The following is a 22,232-nucleotide window of genomic DNA, read 5'->3' on the forward strand; positions in this document are numbered from 1 at the left end:
AGATGTCATCATTTTTTTAAATTTACTGTTGTTGTGAAAAAAATTATAAATATAAAATAAAAATAAATAGTATATGATAAATATAATTTTTAAATAATAATTTTAATAAAATTGTAATTATTAGTTTTGATATTAATACTAGAAACTCCATTTTTATGTAATTACATCCTATTTACCATATGACTAAAAATGATTCTCACATGTATACGGTGGCAAATCCAAAAAATAATTTACCAGGGATTAAATTACATAATTGTAAATTATAAAAACTAAAACTTTAAATATATAAAATATTTGCTAATAAATTTACAATAGTTCTCACTCATTTTCATATTTTAAAATTTTTATGCAATAGACCATTATCAATGTTATTAAATGTGTCATTTTCTCCAAAAACAACTAAACTATCATTCATCTCATTCGATTTCAAAGATAATTATTCACGAATTTTATTGTTGAAAACATTCTCTCTACTATTGTTATGGAAACTGGAAGAATTAATCCTATTTTTAGGAATGTAAAAATATGTTGAGTGTTGGGCTATTAAAATTCTTAATTGAAGTATAGGTTTTAATGATTCTTAATAGTTAAAGTTTTATGAGCTTATAAATTTACAGGGCCTATATTAATAAATTTAATGGAGCTAATTAGAAACCTAAACTGATTTCCTCTTTCATTCTTAGATTTTATTTTTTTTACCAGGGGGGCACATTCGCCGCTGCATGTATACTTTTATCTAACTCATTTCAAGAGCAAATACATTTCCGTTGTCTAGAATAGAATGATTATAGAACTACAAGCTCTTGTGAAAATTAATTTTATATAAATTAATATGGCATGAATTCATTGGTTGAATTAAATATCTTTTGGTCCGCATGATATATTTTTATTATTTTGTATTTTCATTAGTTGGATTAAACACATTTCAGTTTACATAATTTATTTTTATTATTTGGTATAAAATAAGTTTGTAAAAGAGTTTATATCTCTATTATTTCTCATAAAAAAAAAGTATTTTACAACTACAAATGGCAATTTACATCTCTTATAAATTAGTTAAATGTGAGTATGTAACTTATATAAAGTACAAATGATAGAAACTGCATTATGTCATTGTTTATTTTCTTAAACTACCTGTTTATGAGAAATTTTTGTCAAACATTTTTAGATTGATATTATATAAATAAAAACGAAAAAAATAATATTAGGATGTCGTGGAAACTCATTTTTGAATTTAAAAACCAAACAAAAACTAGTAGTACTTAACCCCTTATTTTATCTCATCATTCTCCATTTTTTAATTAATCTCCATAGTATTACCCATCTTTATCAATGAATAAGATTCAGTTTTAGCAAAGTATTGCATAATCAAAGCACAAACCAAGATTGTCATTTTAATTTTCATTACAATTGAACCTTTTACTATCAGATGAAGTGCCCAATGCCCATTACCATTAGCATGCGCGTTGTTGGGAAAGAGGTGGAAGAGCTAAGTGTTGCCACTTGCCTACACCTCATTTGGGTTACCTCTCGATTAAAGCATTTGGGTCAAGGAAAAAAAGAAAAGCGTCACCTTTTGCGGATGGCTTCAGCTTGTGGACTGAATCTGATCTCCTTCATTCCTCTGATTGCTGATTCTGTCAATAGAAGATAGAATGAAGCAGTAATAATGTAAGAAACAATTACTGAGGAGCTTTCCAAGGTGTTGATGCTGATGTTGAATGTGAAGAATTAATGGGGTTTCTATTATTTTGAAAATAATAAGAGTTAATTAAAGTGGGAATTGAAGAGATAACTCAAGGGTCAATAATTTCAATGAAGCCGCAAATCTTATAATTTCAAAAAGTTTACTGTTTTACAGTTATGATGAATAGAACATAACAGTTGGGCCTTAACCGTTGGATATCTTTTAACTTTTAGAATTAATAAAAATTTTCCCATATATATACACATGGTCCGGTATTAGGTTTTCGTTACAGAAACATTTTAACCTTCGGGCAGGACACTAGACCTCTCGAGTCCAAACAGAGCAATAAAAAATTCCAGGAAACCAGAGCGAATAGCACCGATTATCTGCGGACAAGCTTTTCGCATGAGAAGCTCAAAACTCAAATCTCGCTAGCCAAAAGACAAATAATGGGAAGAAACACACAAATTTTTACTTCAATTTTCCTCTTGTTATTGTTTTCTCCACAGGAGATCTTAATTCAGGTATCAATATTAGTGCTATCACAAACTTAACTCTTTTTATTTATTTATTTTTATTTTTTTGTGTTTAGTGAATTTATATATTTCAACGAGCTTATATTGAAGCACTATTTTTTAATTTTTCTTTTGCCTAATTTCTTGTGCCAGGGTTTTGACGATTCAGCCTCAAGGTGACACTGTCCATTGAGTTATCAACTTATTAGTTTTATAAAATTTTATAACGAGAGTTGATTTCGCAGTTCTAATGAGTGATGATTGGATTATTGGAATCTAGTTATTGGTGTAGCATAATTTTTGACTGTGACTAATATGGTTAGTTGTTGTGTGTAGAACTCTTAAGCAAGAGCCGGGACGGGCTCATGAAGTACATTGTTCGAGAGAAAGAAGTAGGGCAGCATGGGGTGTTATAGAGGAGGTAACATTTAAACTTAAAAGACAATTATCTTTGTGCGATATGTTCTTGAAATTGAGTGATGTGCATGACCGTGGATGATTCTTCTTGTAGTATTTGATGCCGTTTGTGGAGCAAGTGCAGTATGAGATTTCAAGTAAGTGTAGGCTTCATCCCGACAATGATATGTTCAGGGATCAGGAGCAGCACAAGATTCATGTGGACATAAACGAATGGCGGTGTGGATATTGTAAGAAAAGCTTTCGTGCTGAAAAATTTCTTGATCAGCATTTTGACAACAGACACAACAATCTTCTGAATGTTGTATGTGGACCCTGGTTCCTTGGCTTGTCAAAAAGTGATTTATTCAATTTTCAGAAAATCTGTCATAAATTTTTCATTTTTTATGTTGCTGGCCAGATGTCTGTAGATCATAATGTTTATGTTTGGTCTACCATGGATCTTCCTGAAATTAACTTCATTTTCAGTTCAACGGTTTCAAATGTTTTTCAATTTTGTGATGGTATAACTAGATTGATGAAAATAAGAAAGAGCATTATGTGCTCATCAAAATTTGAAGTATCTCTTATTGAATTGTTTACAAGATATTGTTGCATAGTGAGTGAAAAAGGATGTGTATTTTGAATATTTTTACCTAGTAAAACAACATTGATTTGTGTTAATTTTGTGTGACAAATTTAAATCAATTCAGAGTCATGGTAAGTGCTTGGCTGATTTATGTGGAGCATTGCATTGTGATTTCGTGATGAATTCCAAGTCTTCCAGAAGCAAGTGCAATCCTGCAGCTGTTGCCAAGAATCGTCACCTTTGTGAGGTTGTGTCTACCTCCATTATTGCTGGAATTTTGGATTCTCATGTTTTGTTTTAATTTGTTAATATCTGTTCTTTTTGGTACAGAGCCTTGCCAACCGCTGTTTTCCTATTAATCAGGGTCCCTCAGCAAGCCGTCTTCACGGTATTCTTCTATATCTTGTGAAAGTTATTTTATTCTTCTCTATCTTGTGAAAGTTATTTTCTTCTGTTTATTTTGTTCTCAACTGATGAAAACATTTGATGATGTTATAAAATATTTTCTTTCTCTTTCTAAGAAAGAAAATTGATTATACAAATGCTAATTGATCTTACTTGTAGTACCATTTTCATCTACTTGCAGAATATAATTTGATCATACTTATAGTACCATTCTCATGTAATTGCAGAATTGTTTTTGCGCCAATTTTGTGATGCTCACAAATGTCCTAGGAAAAGTCAACCCTTTCCTAAAGGAGGCAGGGTAAGATTTCAATCTTTGCTGCAATATTTCGGACTATAGGGTAGAGGTCAGAGTTGCAGTTAATGATTTATATTGGTTTACTTTGGCAAATATTGGAATATTACAATTTCCAGCTAGCATAATTATCATTCCCATAGCTGATTTGTTTCTTTGGGGGTGTCCTAAGAGCTCAGCTTGTTTGCACTTTGCAATGCAAGAAGTTTAAAATTTTATAACTTTTAGGCTATTGTCTTTTTTCTTCAATGCAGTCCATCAATAAGAGAATCTAAAATTGCTCTTAGCTTATCTTGAAAGTAAACTTGAAGTTATGCTTCATATTTAATATGCATTAATTCTTCTTTTCATCTGTGCAGAAGCAACCGAGTGTATTCTATCTGTCTATTTCAATTTTGACTCTGATGCTTCTTCCTATATTCTATCTTATTGTTTATCTGTATCAAAGGTATGTTTCTAGTACGTCAATTTCAAATTTTCCAAGCTTTTGCGAAAACCTCATAATAGTTTATGAATTTTCGCAGAGAAATGAGAGGAGGAACCCAAGAGCTTAAGCGGATCCCTCGAGTTGGACGGAAAGCAAAACCCTCATAAGGTAATCTACTTTTGACATCTCATTTCAAGATATTACTTACAAGTTGCTGAGGTTATCAACTTTTTTTTTTATAAGCTTTTAATAGCCAAATTAATTTGCATTATAATAGTCCAAGGTTATCGATGTCAGATGTTGAGGATTTGCTTGCCTTAATTTGCTAGCTCATCTCTAATGGTGATGGTATTGATTGGCTTCATTTTTCTAATGCATGCTAGGTAATTAGGTGAAGCAAAGAAGATTACAAGATGTATGACTAGAGATATTTGCATGTAAATGTGATCCCCATCCATTGATTTCTAAACGCAACTTCATGTCAAAGAAAGGCCAGACTGTTCTAGAATGCCCGAGACAGCAAATGTGCAACTTCTACTAAATTCCTGGCCTCTCTCCTTCCCCCACTAGCAGCTGGGCAAATCAATGAATACAACAAAAGGATATGTCAACCTTTATTTTCTTTTATTTAAATTTTTTTCTGATAAACGAGCCTTGTATCTGCAATTGCTCGTGTGTGACCATTCTGTTTGATATAGTCAGGTAACAATGTCTTGTAGCAAGTTCTAGAACTGCCACAACAAATTTTAAAAAAATGTTCTTCCTGTATGAGGCTTCTACAAGACTTAGTCAATCTGTCTGATTAACCTTATCTATAACTTTTTTTTTTTCCTTTTTAAGTATTCTGCTTCTGTGGGAGCCTGTGATGGGGAGGGTTTGGAGATCTCAAGCAGGGGTAGGAGGCCTACTTTTCACGGCTTAATTACCAACAAAAGTTGTCAGTGGAGCTAGTGGACGACCAACTGTGATTGGTAGCAGTTTTTCTTGAAAATCAACATTTTAATGCCTCATCACTCGTCAGTGTAGTGAGAAGCATGTTCAATCTTTCATTTTCTGCCAAATAGATCGTTGAAAGTCCAAATTCCTGAAAATAAAATGATAAATTTACAATGTTCCAAATCAACCCACACATCTTGGAGGACCATGCGTACGTGGCTTGACGTAAAACCAAATTTTAAATTTTTATTTTCATAAGCTAACTGGAGCTTATGTCCGACGACTGCTGGTCCGGAGTCCAGACGTACTCGCCTGTGTAATTCAACAATTCATAAATTCATAAATTTATGCTTTTAACTGACAGTATGTACATAAATTCAACAAATCGAAGGTGAGATTGTCATATTTATATTTGAGATGGTAAATTTTTTTTTATATTAAAAACACGAAGTCACGCGGTTGGATTAGCGGCAGGCTAAATAATAATTAAAAGAAAATATCAAAGCTGACATTAATTAATACACTTGACAAGAATTCTTGTGTCCTGACATCTCTCTGCAGAGATCAGATAATTTGTGACCCAGTTAAGTAGAGTCTCTAAAGCTTATTGCTTGCTTTTGCATTTTCGCGTCTCACACAAAAAAACAGGTTTGTCACAGGCTTTGCCCATCTATTCTCAGACTTGATCATTCATTCCCCAAACTCACCTCAATCTAGCCATATACATACTAGATCTGTCTACGCCTTTGCTATGTTCCATTTGTCATGTCTTAGCCACTACGAGTCCTGTTCTCATTGTTAACACCATAATTGACAACAGATCAACGTAACTACTGAATTTTTTTTTGGTAACACCACCCTAAAATGAATCTACGAATTTCTTTTCAAATTACTTTTCAGCCTCCACAGCTAGCTACCGTGAGTTTCCCTTCGAAATAGTATGACATCTCGAGCAATTTCTTAAGAATCTATGACCCCAAATGCATGCGATATCAATTCATTAGATAGGAGGAAACCTTCAGGATCACTGAGCCGAAAGTAAGCCAGCCTATTCCCAATTTTGGTTTCATCTAATAGCAAGCTGTTGAATTCTTCTATATTCATGGCTCTCCTCCATTCATCCAAGCAAATGACATGGCCACTTTCAATGTATGGTTTATAAGCCTTGCAAAGAGTGTGAACAAGGGAGCAACCAAATGTTTCTCCAAATGACTTCAAATCTACGCCTCTTGCAGTTCTAAAAGATAGCATCAAAACATCCATGGCCAAGTCCTTGGCATCAATATGATTATTCCCCCAGCAATCCACCAACCCAGCCTCCAAATTCTGCACATAATCCACAAACTCTTTCATCCTTCTTGGCCTTGAAAACCTCAATCCACCAAGATAACTTGCAGAACCAAGGCCGAAGCCATAGAACGGCTTGTTCTTCCAGTAAGTAAGATTGTGCTTGCATTCATATCCGTCTTCACTGTAGCTGCTTATTTCATAATGTCTGTAAACAGCACTCGACAGCATACTTGATGCCATTCTATAGAAATTGGCAGACTGTGTTTCTGTAGGCAGAGGGAACTCCCCCGGCGTATACCTGTAGAACAAATCAATCTAAGTGATGAATACTTTGTAAAGCTAAAAAGTACAGATTTTACAAGAAAGACTTACAGAATCCCAAATTTTGTGCCCTGTTCAACTTGCAAATCATACACTGACACATGCTTGGGCTGAGCTCCAACAGTTCGTCTCAAACTCTCCTCCCACATTTGTGGTGTCTGATGAGGGAGAGAGGAAATGAGATCCAAACTCCAATTCTCAACACCACATAATTTAACAATCTCTATGGCTTCATAAACCTCCTTAAGACCATGTGCTCTCCCACAAGACTTCAATAATTCCTCTTGAAATGCCTGAACTCCCAAAGACACTCTATTCACACCCAAATCCATCAACTCCTCCATTTTCCTAGCATCGAAGGTACCAGGATCCATTTCCATAGATATCTCAGCATCCAGACTCAAGCCAAACTTGTCTCTCAATGTATCCAAAATTGATGATACAAACCTCGGGGGCACTAGGGACGGTGTGCCGCCCCCAAAGAATACAGTTTCAAGAGGTGGGCTGGTCTTATGCCCCGGTTTTGTTGCAATGATTTCTCTACAGAGTAGTTGTATGTAATTTGATACACGTGGGTCATCGTCGTTGGTTTGGGTTGGGGAAGAACCGAGAGCCACGATAGGAAAATCACAGTAGTGGCAGCGTTTTCTGCAGAAGGGAAGGTGAATGTAAGCTGAAGTTGGGGAGAGCTGTGGGGTGATCTTAGTTGAGGCATTTTGTCGAACAGGTTGAGTGGCTTCTGAGGTAGAGCTGCTGATTAAGTAAGATCTCAAGAGTTTTGGGGTTCTTGGTTTTAAAGGGGACGTTGAGAAAATGGGAGTGAAAGTTGACTTAAGCATGGGTGTGTTAAACTGACGGCACCAATTGGCAAGAGAACCGGGAGAATAAACAAATCCAAACTGAGGGTATTCGAAGTACGCACTCAGCACTCTCGTGAATAGCGCTAAAGACTTGAAAGTTGAAAACGCTTTGGTCGCCACAATTGAAGAGTATTTGCAGAAGGTATTGCTGCCTAAACCTTATCCTACATTCTAGGCCATGTTCTTCGATTAAGAGTGTACGTGGGAGTGTGGTGCGGTAATTAGACTGCTAAAGCCTTTAACTGTTAAAGTGTTTCGTAACACTTTTAGTTGGATTTTAACAGCCACTCGGCCTTTGGCGGAGTGGTTGGGGTTGCTGTCCTCCAATTTAGAGGACAACAGTTTGAACCCCCACAAATATATTGTGGGGTTATTTTATTCCTCAATTAAATTTGAGTGAAAATAATTTTCTTTCTTACCTAAGTGTGAGGAGTAGATATCTTCGAATATTTATGAGAGTTAAAATTTGGACAGCGCTCTATTAGTATTGATGTAAATTAGTCTCAGTAATAGTCTAATTTGTAAATATCAATTATAGTCTTATGTAATATGAGTTCTAATTTGAGTAATAATTTCATGTAATAAAAAAAAAGTTAAATTTTAACAACTCAACAGATTTTTTTTTTTGTTTCAACTGTGTTAAATTATTAAATTAACCTTATGTATTATTCAATTTCAATTTTATCCTCCTCATTGCATTGCATTGTGTAACTATCTGACTCTCCTCAAGATCTGAGATTTTTTTCCTTACTGTTTCTGTCAGCTAATCGGCACCATTGCTTTGTGTAATATTTAGATTTCCGAACCGAGCTGACAGGTCTTGACTGACTTTTGACGGTAATTTCAGTCGAAGTGTGTGTTTACCCCAAAAAAGAAAAAGAAAAAAGGAGAATCAAACCCACTTGTTTTATCAGAATCCAAATGCAACCCTGAACTCTGACATGGAAGGCAATACAAACAATGTTGTGCAACATGTCTTGTAACGATATAGTACATAGGCAAATTCACTCAACTTATACAACTCAATCTAATAAAATTACAAAATTTGTGCTAATGCCCGTAAAGAATTGCGTTGAATTCTATTGTCCGGTCACTCAAGATATTTCACCATGTAAGGACCTTCAAGTTCGTATCCCAATTTTCTATAGTAATGTCGAGTTCCTACACCTGAAATAACGGCCATCTTTCTTGATCTGTGCTCTCCAAGTGCAATCCGCTCTGCCTCTTCCATTAAGAGTGTACCGTAACCCTGTGATATGATAAAAGAGAAAACTTCAGGGGGCAAATACAAATCTATCGAGCAGATACTTTTCTGGGTTCACCTCCAAGAAGTTCATCTCAGTATAGTTCCTCATTTTACATAATAATCCAGATCATTACCTGGTGTTGCAGCTTGTCAGCTTCCCGACCGTGCACAGGAACAGCGGTTCCATACACATGGAGTTCACGAACAATAGAACACTTGCCCATGAGCTCTGGACAAGTAACATTCCGCCCACACTTCCTCAAGCGCAACAAGCCAACAAGAATATCCTGTTGAGGTATAAAACATAATGAGCATATCATTCTGCCATCAGAAACTGCTCCAACAAAACATCATTTTACAAAGGAATTAAAACAGAAGGATCTAAACAAGCGATGCAGAGAAAAGATCATGATGTGGCTGTGAAATAAACAGATCTTGAGCTAACATACAAATATGATTGTGAAAAGGGCAAATCAGATAGTTTCAGAAATTTCATTTCCTAGCACCTGGCAAGATATCATGATTTAAAAGCTCAGGCACACGGATAAAAATTACAAAAGGGATGGAAGAAAGTATTCCCAATACCTGGCGTGTGTCTTCGTACGAAAGAAATGTTTCCCAACCTTCATTTGCCACATAATCACGACGGACAAGCTCTACTTCTTCTGGCTTTATTTGATGATGGATGTCCTAATTTTATCACAGAAACATTATTCAGATTTCAAAATTTTGAAATTTTAAGTGCATATCAAGTCCAAATAGGCATGGTTGTCCCTGTACCTGAATTCCAGCTTCGCGTGTCCGAACATCACGGCATTTCAAGCCCAAGTCATCCATCCGAGCTAAAGCTAGCTCCCGAAGGTTCCCTTTCTCAACCCCGGAAGTAACCAAAGGCATGGGAATATCACGCTGAACTCTATAAACTCGAGTCCAAGGGGGTACCATGGCTAGAATCCTGGCGACGATGTCCACAAGTTGCTCAGGTGGGTAATTTCTATACCTACCAGTTTTCCAGAGCTCATAAAGCCCAGTCCCACGAATCACAAGCGTAGGATAAATTTTAAGCCCATCAGCTCTAAATAATGGGCTCTCAAAGAACTCCCGAAAACTTTCCAAGTCCCTCTCGACTCCAACATTTGGAAGATCAGGCATCATATGAGCAACAACCTACACATAAAATGAAATCAGCAAAATGCAAGAAAAGCTCAGCATCAATACGCAGGATTCATTTGCTAAAAATGAAAAGGACCAAATTAGCATGAGAGCATGACTGTTCCTTAGAAAAGGATTAAGATAAAACAATCTTTGCTCATTCCGTGGATATAGGATCAGATCCGTATTAACATGACTGAGATAAAACATCAATTCGTTTGAGGGATACACAACATATGTGATAGAGCACTAGCACACCTTGAAACCAGCATCCTTTGCCAGACAAAAACAATCAGCCACAGCAGCTACCGTATGCCCTCTATTTGTGTCACGAGCAACATCCTCATATGTGCTTTGAACTCCTATCTCCAATCGTGTACAACCATAAGAAAGCATTTGGCGCAAATGAGGTCCAAGGCAATAATCTGGCCTCCTAATTAATTACAAAGAAACAGACAAGTAAGCCATTTTCATATGTGATATGCTACTACAACATCCAGTCTGATCATTTATATGAAAGATGAACATTAAGCATCCAAATAGTAGATAGAGCATACTGCTTAGGGGTTTCTTGGAAAGCGGAAAGTAACTCAAAAACAAACTTCAGTATAGGGTTTAAACAAGGATGAATTCCATGAAAAATGACAGTCACTCACGTTTCAATTGTCATGCCAATACATTTTGTAGCACCATGCTCAGAATAAGTGACTGCCTCTTCAACATTGGCAGAAGTATGTCCAGATAAAGCATCATGAAGATTCCTTATAAAGTAATCACGGTAATCTGCTGGTAGAGACATGAAGGTACCACCCATTAAGATGAACTCAACCTGACAACATGACAGTATCACAAATAAGAACCTGATGTATGCTTATAAATAAACAATCACACAGTGCATCAATTAAAAATAGCGAATCGGCCAAACCTTGTCTACGCTATGACCCAAACGTTTTAGCTGATCAATCCTGCTTCTTGCCTGGACATATGGATTGTATCTGGATGCACAAAGCTAGTAAGTTGAAAAAAACCAATGCAAGGTATCACATTAACCAATAACCAAAACCTAACATAATTAAAATATTTTAAAAGGATCATTATTTTTCAGAAACCCAAACCTCGTTGTAATATTGTGATATCTAGTTATTCATTTAGCACGATTACAACAAATAAAACAGCAATATCAACAATATTAACTACCTGGCTCTAATAGCGCGCATGCTAGTAGGCTCGTATCCAGTGTAACTCTGCGTACTGTACTCAAAATCAGAGTCTGGCCCACCCGGACAGTACACGCAAATGTTTCCAGTCGTCGCGATATGGGGGCATCTGTGTGGTTTTGACATAACGGCCACGACAGCAATACCGGAAGCCGTTCTGACGGGCTTGGCTCGAAGCTTGGGCAGCAAGGCTTCGCGGTCAGTCTCGGGTAGCGCGGCGATCATCTCTACTAATTTAGGGGCGCGTGCAAGACCGTACTTGCGGCACGCGGCGGATTTTATTGCGTTTAGGTCGACCGTTTCGTTTTTGCGTGATAGTTCAACCATTGAGTTGACGATTTCGGCGATGGCCCGGACTCGAGCTTCTTCTTCGGTAAGGCCGTGGGCCTGAAATCCGCCCCGCCCGGGGCGGGGGAGCTTTTTGGCGTCTTGTGGTAGCACGGCGGTGGCCATATTGAGCAAGAAAAAAGGGGACGGAAACCTCTACTTTTTTTTTTTTTTTGATATTGACGGAAACCTCTACTTAAAAAAAAAAAAGCGAGCGTATGGAAATTATTAGCTTCTGCTATTCCAAGTGAAAAATGAAAACTATGTCGTTTCGTGCGAGGGTAACTTACACTGAAAACCCTTACTGTTTCATGAAACTTCAGAACAACCTGTAGTTAGCAAAATTCGTTAACTAACATGTACACAAGTTCGATAATAAAATTGCAATGACTTTTCACTTAAAAATCTTAAAAAGATAAATATTTGTTCTATTCTTAGCTCTCTATGTTAAAATTTATGTTATTTTTTAAGTTATATAATATCTTATGTGACCTTACTTACAAGACGTTGTCATGTAATCACAACTTGTTAAAAATACATGGTATATTTTGAGACAAATATTACTTTAATCTAAATTCAGTTTTTATTTTTATTTTTATCTTTTGAGTTAAAATTAAATTTGCTATTGATCAATATAGAGGTTGAAGATGACTAAATATGTTTTTAGTTTTGTATTATGAAAAAAAGAATGTTATTTATGTACTTTTCTATAATTTTTTTTCATAATATAAGGTATTAAATTTTGTATTTCATTCACGATCTATAATTTAGATAAAAAAAGCATAACTCATCTTAAATCATATTAATTTTAGCCTTTTTGTTATTGATCCAGATTTTCACCGTATAAAATAAAGCAGTGAAAGCAATGAGGAATAGTAACCTATTTCCCTAATACAAAATGCAAAAGAGCAACACAAACCTTATTTATATTTAGGTAAAAAGTATTGATATATTTATTAGTAAAGACCAAAACAGCCAATTAAAATAAAATACATTAAAGTAGACTTATCTAAATTATACGATAAAATATAGTTGTACCTAAAATCACTTATTAATGTAATGGCCGTTACATAACAAATAATCTTTGTGGTCGTGAATATTTAACATTGGTCAATACAATTTAATTAAGTTAGAAACCATGTAAATAATCATGTCAATCTATAAAATGGGAAACATAAATACAACACTTATTATGCAACAAGAAAATAAATCATAATTCTTTTGTTGAAATAATGTCATAATCCTACAAGACACATTCACCTATAAACACAATGGTGATGCGAAAAGAGGATCGTTGTGTTTCCAATTTTCACTAAGGGCTAGTTTGATAATATTATAACTTTAAAATAATTGTTGTTAGATTTACTGTAGAAATAATCAATTATAAAAAAAGTTAAATGTTTGATAAAATTTATTTTTAAAAAATTTGTAAGTTTTAAAAACAGTCATATGTATTTGATAAATCTTATCTTTAACCTACTGTAAGAATATAAATAATTAAATTGAACAAATGTTTAATAAAATTTATTTATATATTTATAAATATGTACATAAAATATTTTTTATTGTATATATAATAATTGATAACTAAAATAAATGTTTTATATTATTAATTTTATTTTTTCATCTCTATATAATTAGTAGTAATAATAGTCTCTTTAAAATTAATAATTTTATTTCCTAATTAATAATAATAATTTAGATTTTTATTGTATATGAGGGTATATATATAATTATATTAAGTATAAAATTGATTCTTAAAATTAAAATTTAAAAAATTATTCTTTTTCTAATTTTTAAAATTTATAAGATAGAATAATTTTATCAAAAATAAATTTTAAAAAATTTATTAAACACTAAAATTAATTTTTAATTTTTAATATTATTTTTAAACTTTTAAAAATAACCTCAAATGGTCCTAATAGTCAATGGCCATTAGAAAAAATAAAATAAAATTGGAGACTTAAATGATTGGGTAACAAATAAGGGCTGAAGTGAAATTAACCAATACACTTATTTTCTCGAAGTACGCAGTTCCTCCCCGGCGGAATGCTGGAGTGTCCTTCGGCGCAGAGGGAAATTGTTTTGCCGCTCACAGCATAAACTCGTCTTCTACAGGCGAGCTTTGCGACATACAGCATATACATACATCGACTTCCGGAAACTAAATTTTGATTTCCAGAAAACAAAAATATTCGTTTCCGAAAAGCCGGGCAGCCGCAGGAATAAGATAATAGAAAACACAAAAAACATGGAGAACGATTCAAAGAAAAGAAGGAGAGAACTAGAAACTAGAATCATTGAAAAGGTCGGAGAAGTTATCACAGCTGTTAAAAACGCCAACCGCGTTGACGAAGTCATTTGCGCTCTTCATTCGATTGCTTCGCTTCTCTTCCCCATCGATTCTTGTCTTCTCTCAGGTCTGAGTCGCAAGCACTCCATATATTTTTTGAAGTTTCAGTTACTTAATTCGTTGTTCGGTTGCCTAGAAAATGTAGGAAAGTGTTTAATGTGAAGCGATATAGAAAATTTGACTTTGAAGTTAACAAAATCAGCAGTTGACTTGTCTTCGGGAACTGAGAACTTATTAATAACTAAATTAAGTTTGCAGTTGAAAACTTAAGCTTATTATTGTTGTTATTCTATTTTGCTTATGAATGCTAGTGATTAGCTTATATATATTGGTGAACTGCAGGTGTTATTGATCAGCGTTACAGAGATCAGGTTTGTCTTATTCATTTCACTGGAGGGGAATTCTCACAACTCAGAGAGCAATTGTTTTTCTAAAATTACTCGATTTTATTTATTTGATGCTTTCTGGTTTCGGTGTGTGTAGGTCCTTAGTGCAAAGGTTCCTTGTGCAAATGAAAGGGACGATTTGTGGCAGGTATTCTACCAAGGGCCTGCATTTTCAACATTGGCTCGCTTTTTATTGCTTGGTAATTTTTTTTTTTTAAATTGCCTTGCTCTTATGCTTCAATAGTATTTTTTCACATTCATAATATAAAGCTTCAGGATAAGATGGATTTTTTACTCTACTGATTTCTTATTTGCTTCTTTATATGATACTTGGTAGAGCATGCAAGTTTTATAATTTCTAAAGGTGTGACTGAGCCAAGTGAAAGGTGAATTGAACTTGTTTGAAAAATAATTTAAAAAAAAAGGATAGATACAGATTAAAGGGTTGCAAGAGAATACACATTTATAATGGTCGCATTCAGGGAAGTTTAGCTGAACACACATGATATTTTAGCTATTTTGTAGAAGGTCGTATGTAAACTTAGATTTGTGGACAAGCTGATGATTGAACAGAATCATATGTTCATGAATGATGAGTGGATGACTTGTTCATACGGATGGAAGTTAACATGGGGTAGAGGTGATGGCTGATGGTTTGATTTTTATGCTTGAGGAAGATTTAGCTCTTTTTGTACTATTTGATCCCCAGTGTTATTATGTATGTTGTATTTTGCATGTCCATTATTGCTTATAATATTGCTATTGCATGCAGATGTGGCTTCAAATTGGCTAGCTTGTTTCCCCTTTTCAGCACGGAAACATGTCTATGATATTTTTTTTGTTAATGGGCTAGCTGTTGAGGTTGCTCAGACTCTGGTTCCTTGTCTGCAGCAGAGTAGAAGTGATGTTATTGATATTAATGCTATTCAGTCAAATGTGGAAAGGTATGAGTAAAAGCTTTGTTCTGTTTGCTATTTAAATATATTTGCATGCATCTTGAGGATGCTACATTGTTTCATCTGATATATACTACAGTATAGATGGTTTATTGTGGTATGTTAGGCTTTGCTGTAAGAATTGCAGTATGACCATCATATTTAATCGAATGGACACTCATGTAACAAATTTCTATTTTTTTTTATTTAGCGTATGATGACGAACTGATGACAATCATACGAATTTCTAATGTTTCATCATATTTGATCAAGCACTTTAACAAACTTCTAAGCTTTTATGACAGATTAGTCGTACTTTGCTTGCTTGAAAACAATGGAGTGCTCCAGATGGCTCGAGAATTTAGCGTAACTAGCATGTCAGAAGATTCTACTAATGGATGGCCGAGGCCAATTATTTCTAGGGTGGCACAGCTTGTAGCATCTGTTCCTGACAAAGCAGGGCTGAGGGCGCCAACTTCACTCTCATCACAGTATCCTTATGCTCTTATGTATTGGATGTTGTGTGGTTTGTCATTTATATCTACATGTTTATGTGTGTGCTTTGGCAAGTTATGTTCTATTCAGCTATAGTTTGATTTCCACTTATCCAATCTTAGTAACGGACTAGGCAACACACTATTATTATTTCTTTATAGGCTGACCATTTCTTTATAACTATCATTGATCATTTGTTTACTCTTTACAAGTGTCTCGTAGTTTGTTCTTCAAGCAGCTAACCATTCAACTTCTATTGGGAGCAGAAGAAAGGGCTATCACACTTTCAGATAAAGAAGCTTCCTTCGGCATATCTGAAACAGATGGTACTTTGCTGTTTGTAGGGGAAACATTTTGTCGCATTTGTAGACGTGGTTCTTCAGGTAACTTCAATATATCATGCACAGTTATTCCCAAGTTATATTTTTTTATGAAACAAGAAAAGGATTTTGCACATACGTCTTATCATGTTGTATTTGTGTCGTGACAACACTGGATGGTCAAACTGGCTACAGCTGAGGAAGGCATCCAGTTTCCTGATGAATTTTCCTTGAGAATTTACTATTTCCGGATAAATTTTCTTTATTTCTTTCTGCTGGATGGATGGTACTAGAGTTGGCACTGAGTAACTAATTTCTCTATTTGCCAGATGTACTGTTACATGAAGTTATTTCTCAGATTTTTAGACACGTTCGGCAAGTCTTATTGTCCAACAGTGATGCTGATCTCACAGAATTGTTTGGGTCAAACCCTGGATCCCAGGTCTGGTCGAAGATAATGGGAGCAATTAAAGACCCTTATACTGTTGAAAGAATGTCTGAACTGCTTTTGCATCAGCTGGCATCTGAGCATGTCACTGATGTTGAAGCATATTGGATTATATGGTTAATGTTTCATCAGATCTTTTACCAACAGACATCAGTCAGGTCAGTGGACAAACTTACCATTTATTTTCTTTTACCATGTGAAGAGATCTCTCTCTCTGCCTGCCTCTCTCTTGTTGCATTAGACCATCCAGAATTTAATAAAGTGACAATTGACAATTCATTTCATGTGAAATTAAATGGTATGAAACCATGAAAAATTTGCAGTATATCAATTGTGTAATGTGTAATCTTGAAATTTTGAAATCTTCCTAGAAACTGCAGGAGATATTTCTTGTGTATGCCTTTTGCTTCTCCTCCCTCCTCTCTGCCTCGTTCTCCTTCAGATGTACTTCCTTACTTTCTGTTTGTTTTCTTTCAGAGGAAGAGAAAAAGAAAGAAGCAGGGGGTTTGTGCTGAGAGGAGGATGTTCTGTGATAGACAGTCCCTTCTCTATCTCTAATGAATTGGGATTGATTGACATTGTAGTTTATCGTACATAAAGTAGGATTGGAATTTAAGAATTTTGCTTGAAAACTTTGATCCTCTATAATTACTTGCAAAATTATGAGAGATAAAACAGACAGATGTTTAGGTGACTGTAATTTTTATCTGGTGCAACTCAAACTTTCTACCCAATTCTTCGTATACATGTGGAACGTACTTTTATTTATTTTTTCTTTTGCTGATGAATGCATTGAGCTTTTGCTTCCAATGATAGTGGATGTCAATTTTTTTTTCTTTTTTGCTTCGCAAGGTCTATGTTTGTGGATAAATTTTTACTGTGGAAAGTATTTCCTGTTTGTTGCCTTCGATGGATTCTCCAATTCGCTGTTTTTGGCTGCCCACCTGTTGCTGATCCGCTATCAAAGGATCATGAAACCGTAGGTCTTATAGACACTGTGCAGCGTCTGGTAGCCGTATGGTCGAAGAAGGAGTTTGTGCAGTTGGCCACAATGGAGCAGCAAGCATGTATCCTCTCTCATTCCTTTAATTGTCTGATTCTGATTTAATGATGTATGTTACAGAACAAGTTGGCGAATATAAGTAAATTTTTTATATATGAGAAATCCTGCTGCATTAAAAGAAATGTTCTATACTTCCGGGTTTCCTGCTTCAAAATGTTCACGAGATTTGGTATTGAACTTCCATTCTTTTATTGCATTTTACTTCTTTTCGGATCTTGTAACCCCTTAATTTCCAAAATAGATTTAACAGCCGCTGTAGGCCTTTGCCTGGAGAAGATGTCAAAAGAAGAACTAGACGAGACTACGGATGTTTTGCGCTTGATCCTTCCAGGAGTTAGCTGTAGATTCTTGTTCCTTTGCTTTTGGTTGTCTCATACAATGCTATTGGGTGTATATTTTCTTATATAATTTCTTTTCTTTTTTGGGTGGCTGCCAGGCAGGCTGGAAAGCCCTCTTCATCTAGTTCGGAAAATGGCTAGTGCTGTTGCGTTAACATTATCTAAAGTAATCGATCCAAAAAACCCTCTATATCTTGATGATAGCTTGACTGGGGACATCATTGACTGGGAGTTTGGATTCACGACCAAGAAGAATCTGCCAAACTCAAATTTCACGGAAGAGACTCTTGATGATATAAAGATATCAGCAACCTCTATGCGAGAAGAGAAAGTCAAATGCATAACCAATGCTGAGAATAATAAGAAAGGTAGAAAGAACAAATCATCTGAATATAAGTTGGTTGATCCAGATGAAATTGTTGATCCAGCTACACTAAATTATCGGTCAGTCTCTGATCAAGATGACGATAATGCAAGTGAGAATTCTGATTCCTCGAGCGACTCATCTTTACAGCCATATGACTTGTCAGATGATGATGATGATTTAAAGAGAAACTTTTCACAGTTGGTTGATGTAGTTGGAGCTCTGCGGAAATCTGATGATGCTGATGGGGTGAGTCATTTCAATTTGTTGGTCTTTTTTTGTCTCAAAATGTTTTTATGACATTTTGAAATTCAAGTATTAGTTTGGGTTTGTAGGAGCTCCACAGCTTAATGCATTGAGACCTTTTTCAGGAACATTGATGCTAGATGATTTATTATCATTCATTCAATCTGTTGAATGAAATAATCTGGTGAAATATATAGTTGGCAATCACAAAATTGTAGATGTCATTGGTCTGAAGATCTCACAAATTCAGTCATGCATGCTATCTGTAAATCAACTTTATGTACGGCTTTCATCGTTATCTTTTTGATACTTGTGTTTGCTCTTGCAGTTGGAGAGGGCTCTTGATGTTGCTGAAAAACTTGTTCGAGCATCACCTGATGAACTTAAACATTTAGCAGGTGATTTAGTTAGAAATCTTGTACTGGTTCGTTGCTCTGACTTGGCTGAAGAAGGTGAAGAAGAATCAGCTGAAGAGAAGAGGCAGAGAGCCTTGGTTGCCTTGGTTGTCACATGTCCATTTGAGTCCCTTGATACTCTGAACAAACTGCTATATTCTCCCAATGTAGATGTCAGCCAACGCATAATGATACTTGATGTCATGACAGAGGCAGCTCAGGAGCTTGCTAACTCCAAAACTACGAAACCTAAGCATCAGCCAAATGCCCTCATATCAACCATTTCAGAGGCTCAATCCTGGTTCTTGCCTAGTAGCACAGGATCCCCTGGGGCAGGTGCCTGGAAAGAGGTCTCAGGGACAGGAACCCTGCTAAACTGGTCAAATTGTTATGAGAGAGAACTTCCATCAAAGCGTGGTCAGATCAAGAAAGGGAAGACACGCAGATGGAGCCTCAGATCAGCTAATATGTCAGAAAACCATGTGGAATGGTCCCATAATAAATTTCCTCTATATGCAGCGGCTTTTATGCTTCCTGCCATGCAGGGATTTGATAGAAAAAGGCATGGTGTTGACTTACTTGGGATGGATTTTATCGTTTTGGGGAAACTCCTCCATATGCTTGGTGTTTGTATAAAATGTGCATCCATGCATCCAGAAGCATCTGCATTGGCTCCTGCTCTTCTAGATATGTTGAGATCTAGGTAAATAACGACCTTCCATTTATGGTTCAATATTTACTGTCAGGGTAAAATCATCCTTTACTACAATCTGGTGCGGGAAGTGATCATTTGGTGTATGTACGGTGGTTCATTCTGCAACCCATAATAATAATTATCCTCTGCTTCTGTGCAGATCTGTTTACTCTGCAGTTCATTGAAATTATATGTTTATCTCTCGCTTAACCTCAAGGTACTAACTTATTGCAGGGACATATGCCATCACAAAGAAGCATATGTCAGAAGAGCTGTTCTTTTTGCCGCTTCATGTGTTTTAGTTGCGGTTCATCCTTCTTTTGTATCATCCGCCTTGGTTGAAGGAAATGATGAACTTTGTAACGGGCTTGAATGGGTTCGGAGTTGGGCCCTTCATGTAGCTGACTCGGATACAGATAAAGAATGTTACATGGTAAGCTAGGAATTTTAAAGCATCATTTACGCTCAAATTTAATGACTGCTTTTTCATTTTTAGTTTTGATTTCTTCAAAGGCTATAATATCTGCTTTCAAAAGTCTTTAAGCATGTGCTAAGATGTTATCAAATGATGTTTCTTTCTTTACTGGAAATAGTCTGTTGGAGTTTATCTGGGACTGTTATTTGTAATTCTCTATTTCCCCCGACTGTCAACTCATTATGTCTAAATAATGTTCTAATATTTGCATTTCGTTTACATTTTTTCATTTGACTTTTGTTTATGTTACACATGCCCAAATGACTGACATTACATTATTGTGCAGTTGGCTATGTCATGTCTCCAACTCCATGCCGAAATGGCCCTCCAAGCTTCACGAGCACTAGAGCCGGCTGAAAGTACATTCAAGTTAAAGAGTGTGGGTCCATCATCCAGTCTCTCTAAGGGAATGATCAAAATCCCCCACTCAAATTCGGAACACTAGACCTGCTGATCTTGCTGCTTCTGAACCCTTGTTTGTACAGTTCGTATCATTCATTTTGCAGTAGTTTTGCTCGCACAATTCTACTTCTTCTGGTTGGGTCTCCACTCTCCAAGTTCTTGGAATACTCCAAACCCTTATGCAACCCAAATCTGAATATCAGCAAAAACATCTGTAAAGCAAAGTAAATGAAGCGTGTCCAGAAGGGAACCAGCCCATTGGGCTGCTACGAAAAATACCATCGGGTTTAAGTTTAGCTAATAAGACAGTCAATCAATCCAACTCATCTGCTGTGGAGATACCGGCAAGAAGTGCAATTTTTCGGTGGCTCGACTCTGGGCAACACATTCAAGTGAAATGGGGGACCATTCAGAAATGTATATAAATTAGGAAGTATGGAAAACAGCAGTTTGAAGGCGGCACCTTCCTCAATTTTTATTTTATTTTTGTCCTCTGTATCGCTGTTTGTAGAACCATTCTAACGGTGTGAGAATGGATGAGTTTCATAGAATGTAGATTTGCCCTTTTTGTTAATTTTATGAAATTAAATTAATTATCACAAATTCACAATAATAATGAAAGCTCTTATTTATATAATTATTTTGTAGAACAATTGATTAGGTGTATTTTATGTACAATCCCAATTTATAAAAATCAACATCGAGTGACTGGACATCAGAAAACATGTTCATTTTTCGGAGTCTTCCTATAATACAGTGCTGTTTGTGATACAGCCGCTCAACAGTAATAAGGAAACTTGAACAACCGGTATTTTACCGGTTGTTCATTTAATAATTTAAAAAACAAATTTTTTAATGCGGAAAAAATAAAAATAAAATGGAAAAAGTCAAGGAAAATTAGTAAATATTGAACACAAACAATATTTAAGGGGAAAAAATAATATTTTGCTTGAATAAAAGTTAAAACAATTAAAATAAGTATGTCTCGATTTTTTTGGTTAAATATCAATATATTTGGTGACATTCCAAGTTAATTTAACACGTACCTAATTTTGATTACACTTTCTCACAAATTGGTTTGCTTATCTCCACTTTTTGATCCACTAGTTTTACGTTGAGTATTCCCACTAAAATCGTACAATACGCATATTTTGGGTTAAATTCGAAATAAAACCATTTCTTGTTAGATTAATTTAAAAAATGGGTAAAACTTTCTCCACATTTGGTTTCAATATTTCAACTATTATTTCACTAGTTGTACGTCTAACATTTCAACTAATTTGTGAAGCTTCCAATTTTATAGGTTAGATAACGATATTAATTTTTTTGTTTGATCAGTTCCAAGTTTTGGTAATGCTTCTCCATTAATAGCTTCATATTTTTCAATTTATTGGTCTCTTACTTTTGCGTTCGTTATTTCCGCTAAATTCATCAAGTACCAATATTTGTTGTTAGATTCCAAGTCATTTGAATTTTTCGTTGGATATGTTCCAAGTTTTCGTTCTACTTTCTCTCTTAATGGTTCATATATTTCAACTAAATTATCTCAAGTTTTACGTTAAATATTCCAATTAAATAGTTGAGATTTCAGTTATTAAGGTTTGGTACCAAGTTTGGTTTCTATAAATTTATTTTGGTTATGTGGATCACCAATT

The 22,232-nt window shown here is 35.3% G+C and overlaps 4 protein-coding genes across 5 annotated transcripts; 2 read left to right on the forward strand and 2 right to left on the reverse strand.

Annotated features, from left to right (window-relative positions):
- Nucleotides 1–1,955: 1,955 nt before the first annotated feature.
- LOC102619501 (uncharacterized) lies at nt 1,956–5,562 on the forward strand. 2 transcript variants are annotated; one of them, XM_006476903.4, is made up of 10 exons: nt 1,956–2,211; nt 2,356–2,378; nt 2,539–2,623; nt 2,714–2,923; nt 3,312–3,434; nt 3,518–3,575; nt 3,820–3,893; nt 4,247–4,335; nt 4,412–4,482; nt 5,155–5,562. In XM_006476903.4, exons 1-9 carry the CDS (start codon nt 2,137–2,139, stop codon nt 4,479–4,481), a joined length of 807 nt encoding a protein of 268 aa, XP_006476966.2. In that variant the 5' UTR covers nt 1,956–2,136; the 3' UTR covers nt 4,482; nt 5,155–5,562. The 2 variants fall into 2 exon arrangements, with proteins under 2 accessions (XP_006476966.2, XP_006476965.2); XM_006476902.4 differs by lacking the exon at nt 5,155–5,562 and adding an exon at nt 4,698–5,082 and having other exon boundaries at nt 1,957–2,211.
- A 171-nt stretch (nt 5,563–5,733) lies between these two features.
- On the reverse strand, nt 5,734–7,985 carry LOC102619981 (uncharacterized). The gene is made up of 2 exons (XM_006476904.4): nt 6,913–7,985; nt 5,734–6,838 (listed from the first exon to the last, which is right to left on the reverse strand). Exons 1-2 carry the CDS (start codon nt 7,698–7,700, stop codon nt 6,211–6,213), a joined length of 1,416 nt encoding a protein of 471 aa, XP_006476967.2. The 5' UTR covers nt 7,701–7,985; the 3' UTR covers nt 5,734–6,210.
- Nucleotides 7,986–8,604: 619 nt separating this feature from the next.
- Nucleotides 8,605–11,863, reverse strand: LOC102620271 (elongator complex protein 3). Its single transcript, XM_006476905.4, has 8 exons — nt 11,317–11,863; nt 11,045–11,114; nt 10,776–10,948; nt 10,378–10,552; nt 9,748–10,134; nt 9,553–9,657; nt 9,102–9,254; nt 8,605–8,970 (listed from the first exon to the last, which is right to left on the reverse strand). Exons 1-8 carry the CDS (start codon nt 11,787–11,789, stop codon nt 8,812–8,814), a joined length of 1,695 nt encoding a protein of 564 aa, XP_006476968.2. The 5' UTR covers nt 11,790–11,863; the 3' UTR covers nt 8,605–8,811.
- Nucleotides 11,864–13,684: 1,821 nt separating this feature from the next.
- LOC102620559 (uncharacterized) lies at nt 13,685–21,170 on the forward strand. The gene is made up of 13 exons (XM_006476906.4): nt 13,685–14,083; nt 14,359–14,387; nt 14,500–14,602; nt 15,175–15,346; nt 15,643–15,828; nt 16,055–16,215; nt 16,482–16,758; nt 17,453–17,667; nt 17,905–18,003; nt 18,100–18,614; nt 18,940–19,709; nt 19,935–20,133; nt 20,462–21,170. The coding sequence occupies exons 1-13, from the start codon at nt 13,915–13,917 to the stop codon at nt 20,618–20,620; spliced, it is 3,054 nt and encodes a 1,017-aa protein (XP_006476969.2). The 5' UTR covers nt 13,685–13,914; the 3' UTR covers nt 20,621–21,170.
- The last annotated feature ends 1,062 nt before the right edge of the window (nt 21,171–22,232 follow it).

Source organism: Citrus sinensis, chromosome 3, assembly GCF_022201045.2.
Source record: "Citrus sinensis cultivar Valencia sweet orange chromosome 3, DVS_A1.0, whole genome shotgun sequence".
Taxonomy (NCBI): domain Eukaryota; kingdom Viridiplantae; phylum Streptophyta; class Magnoliopsida; order Sapindales; family Rutaceae; genus Citrus; species Citrus sinensis.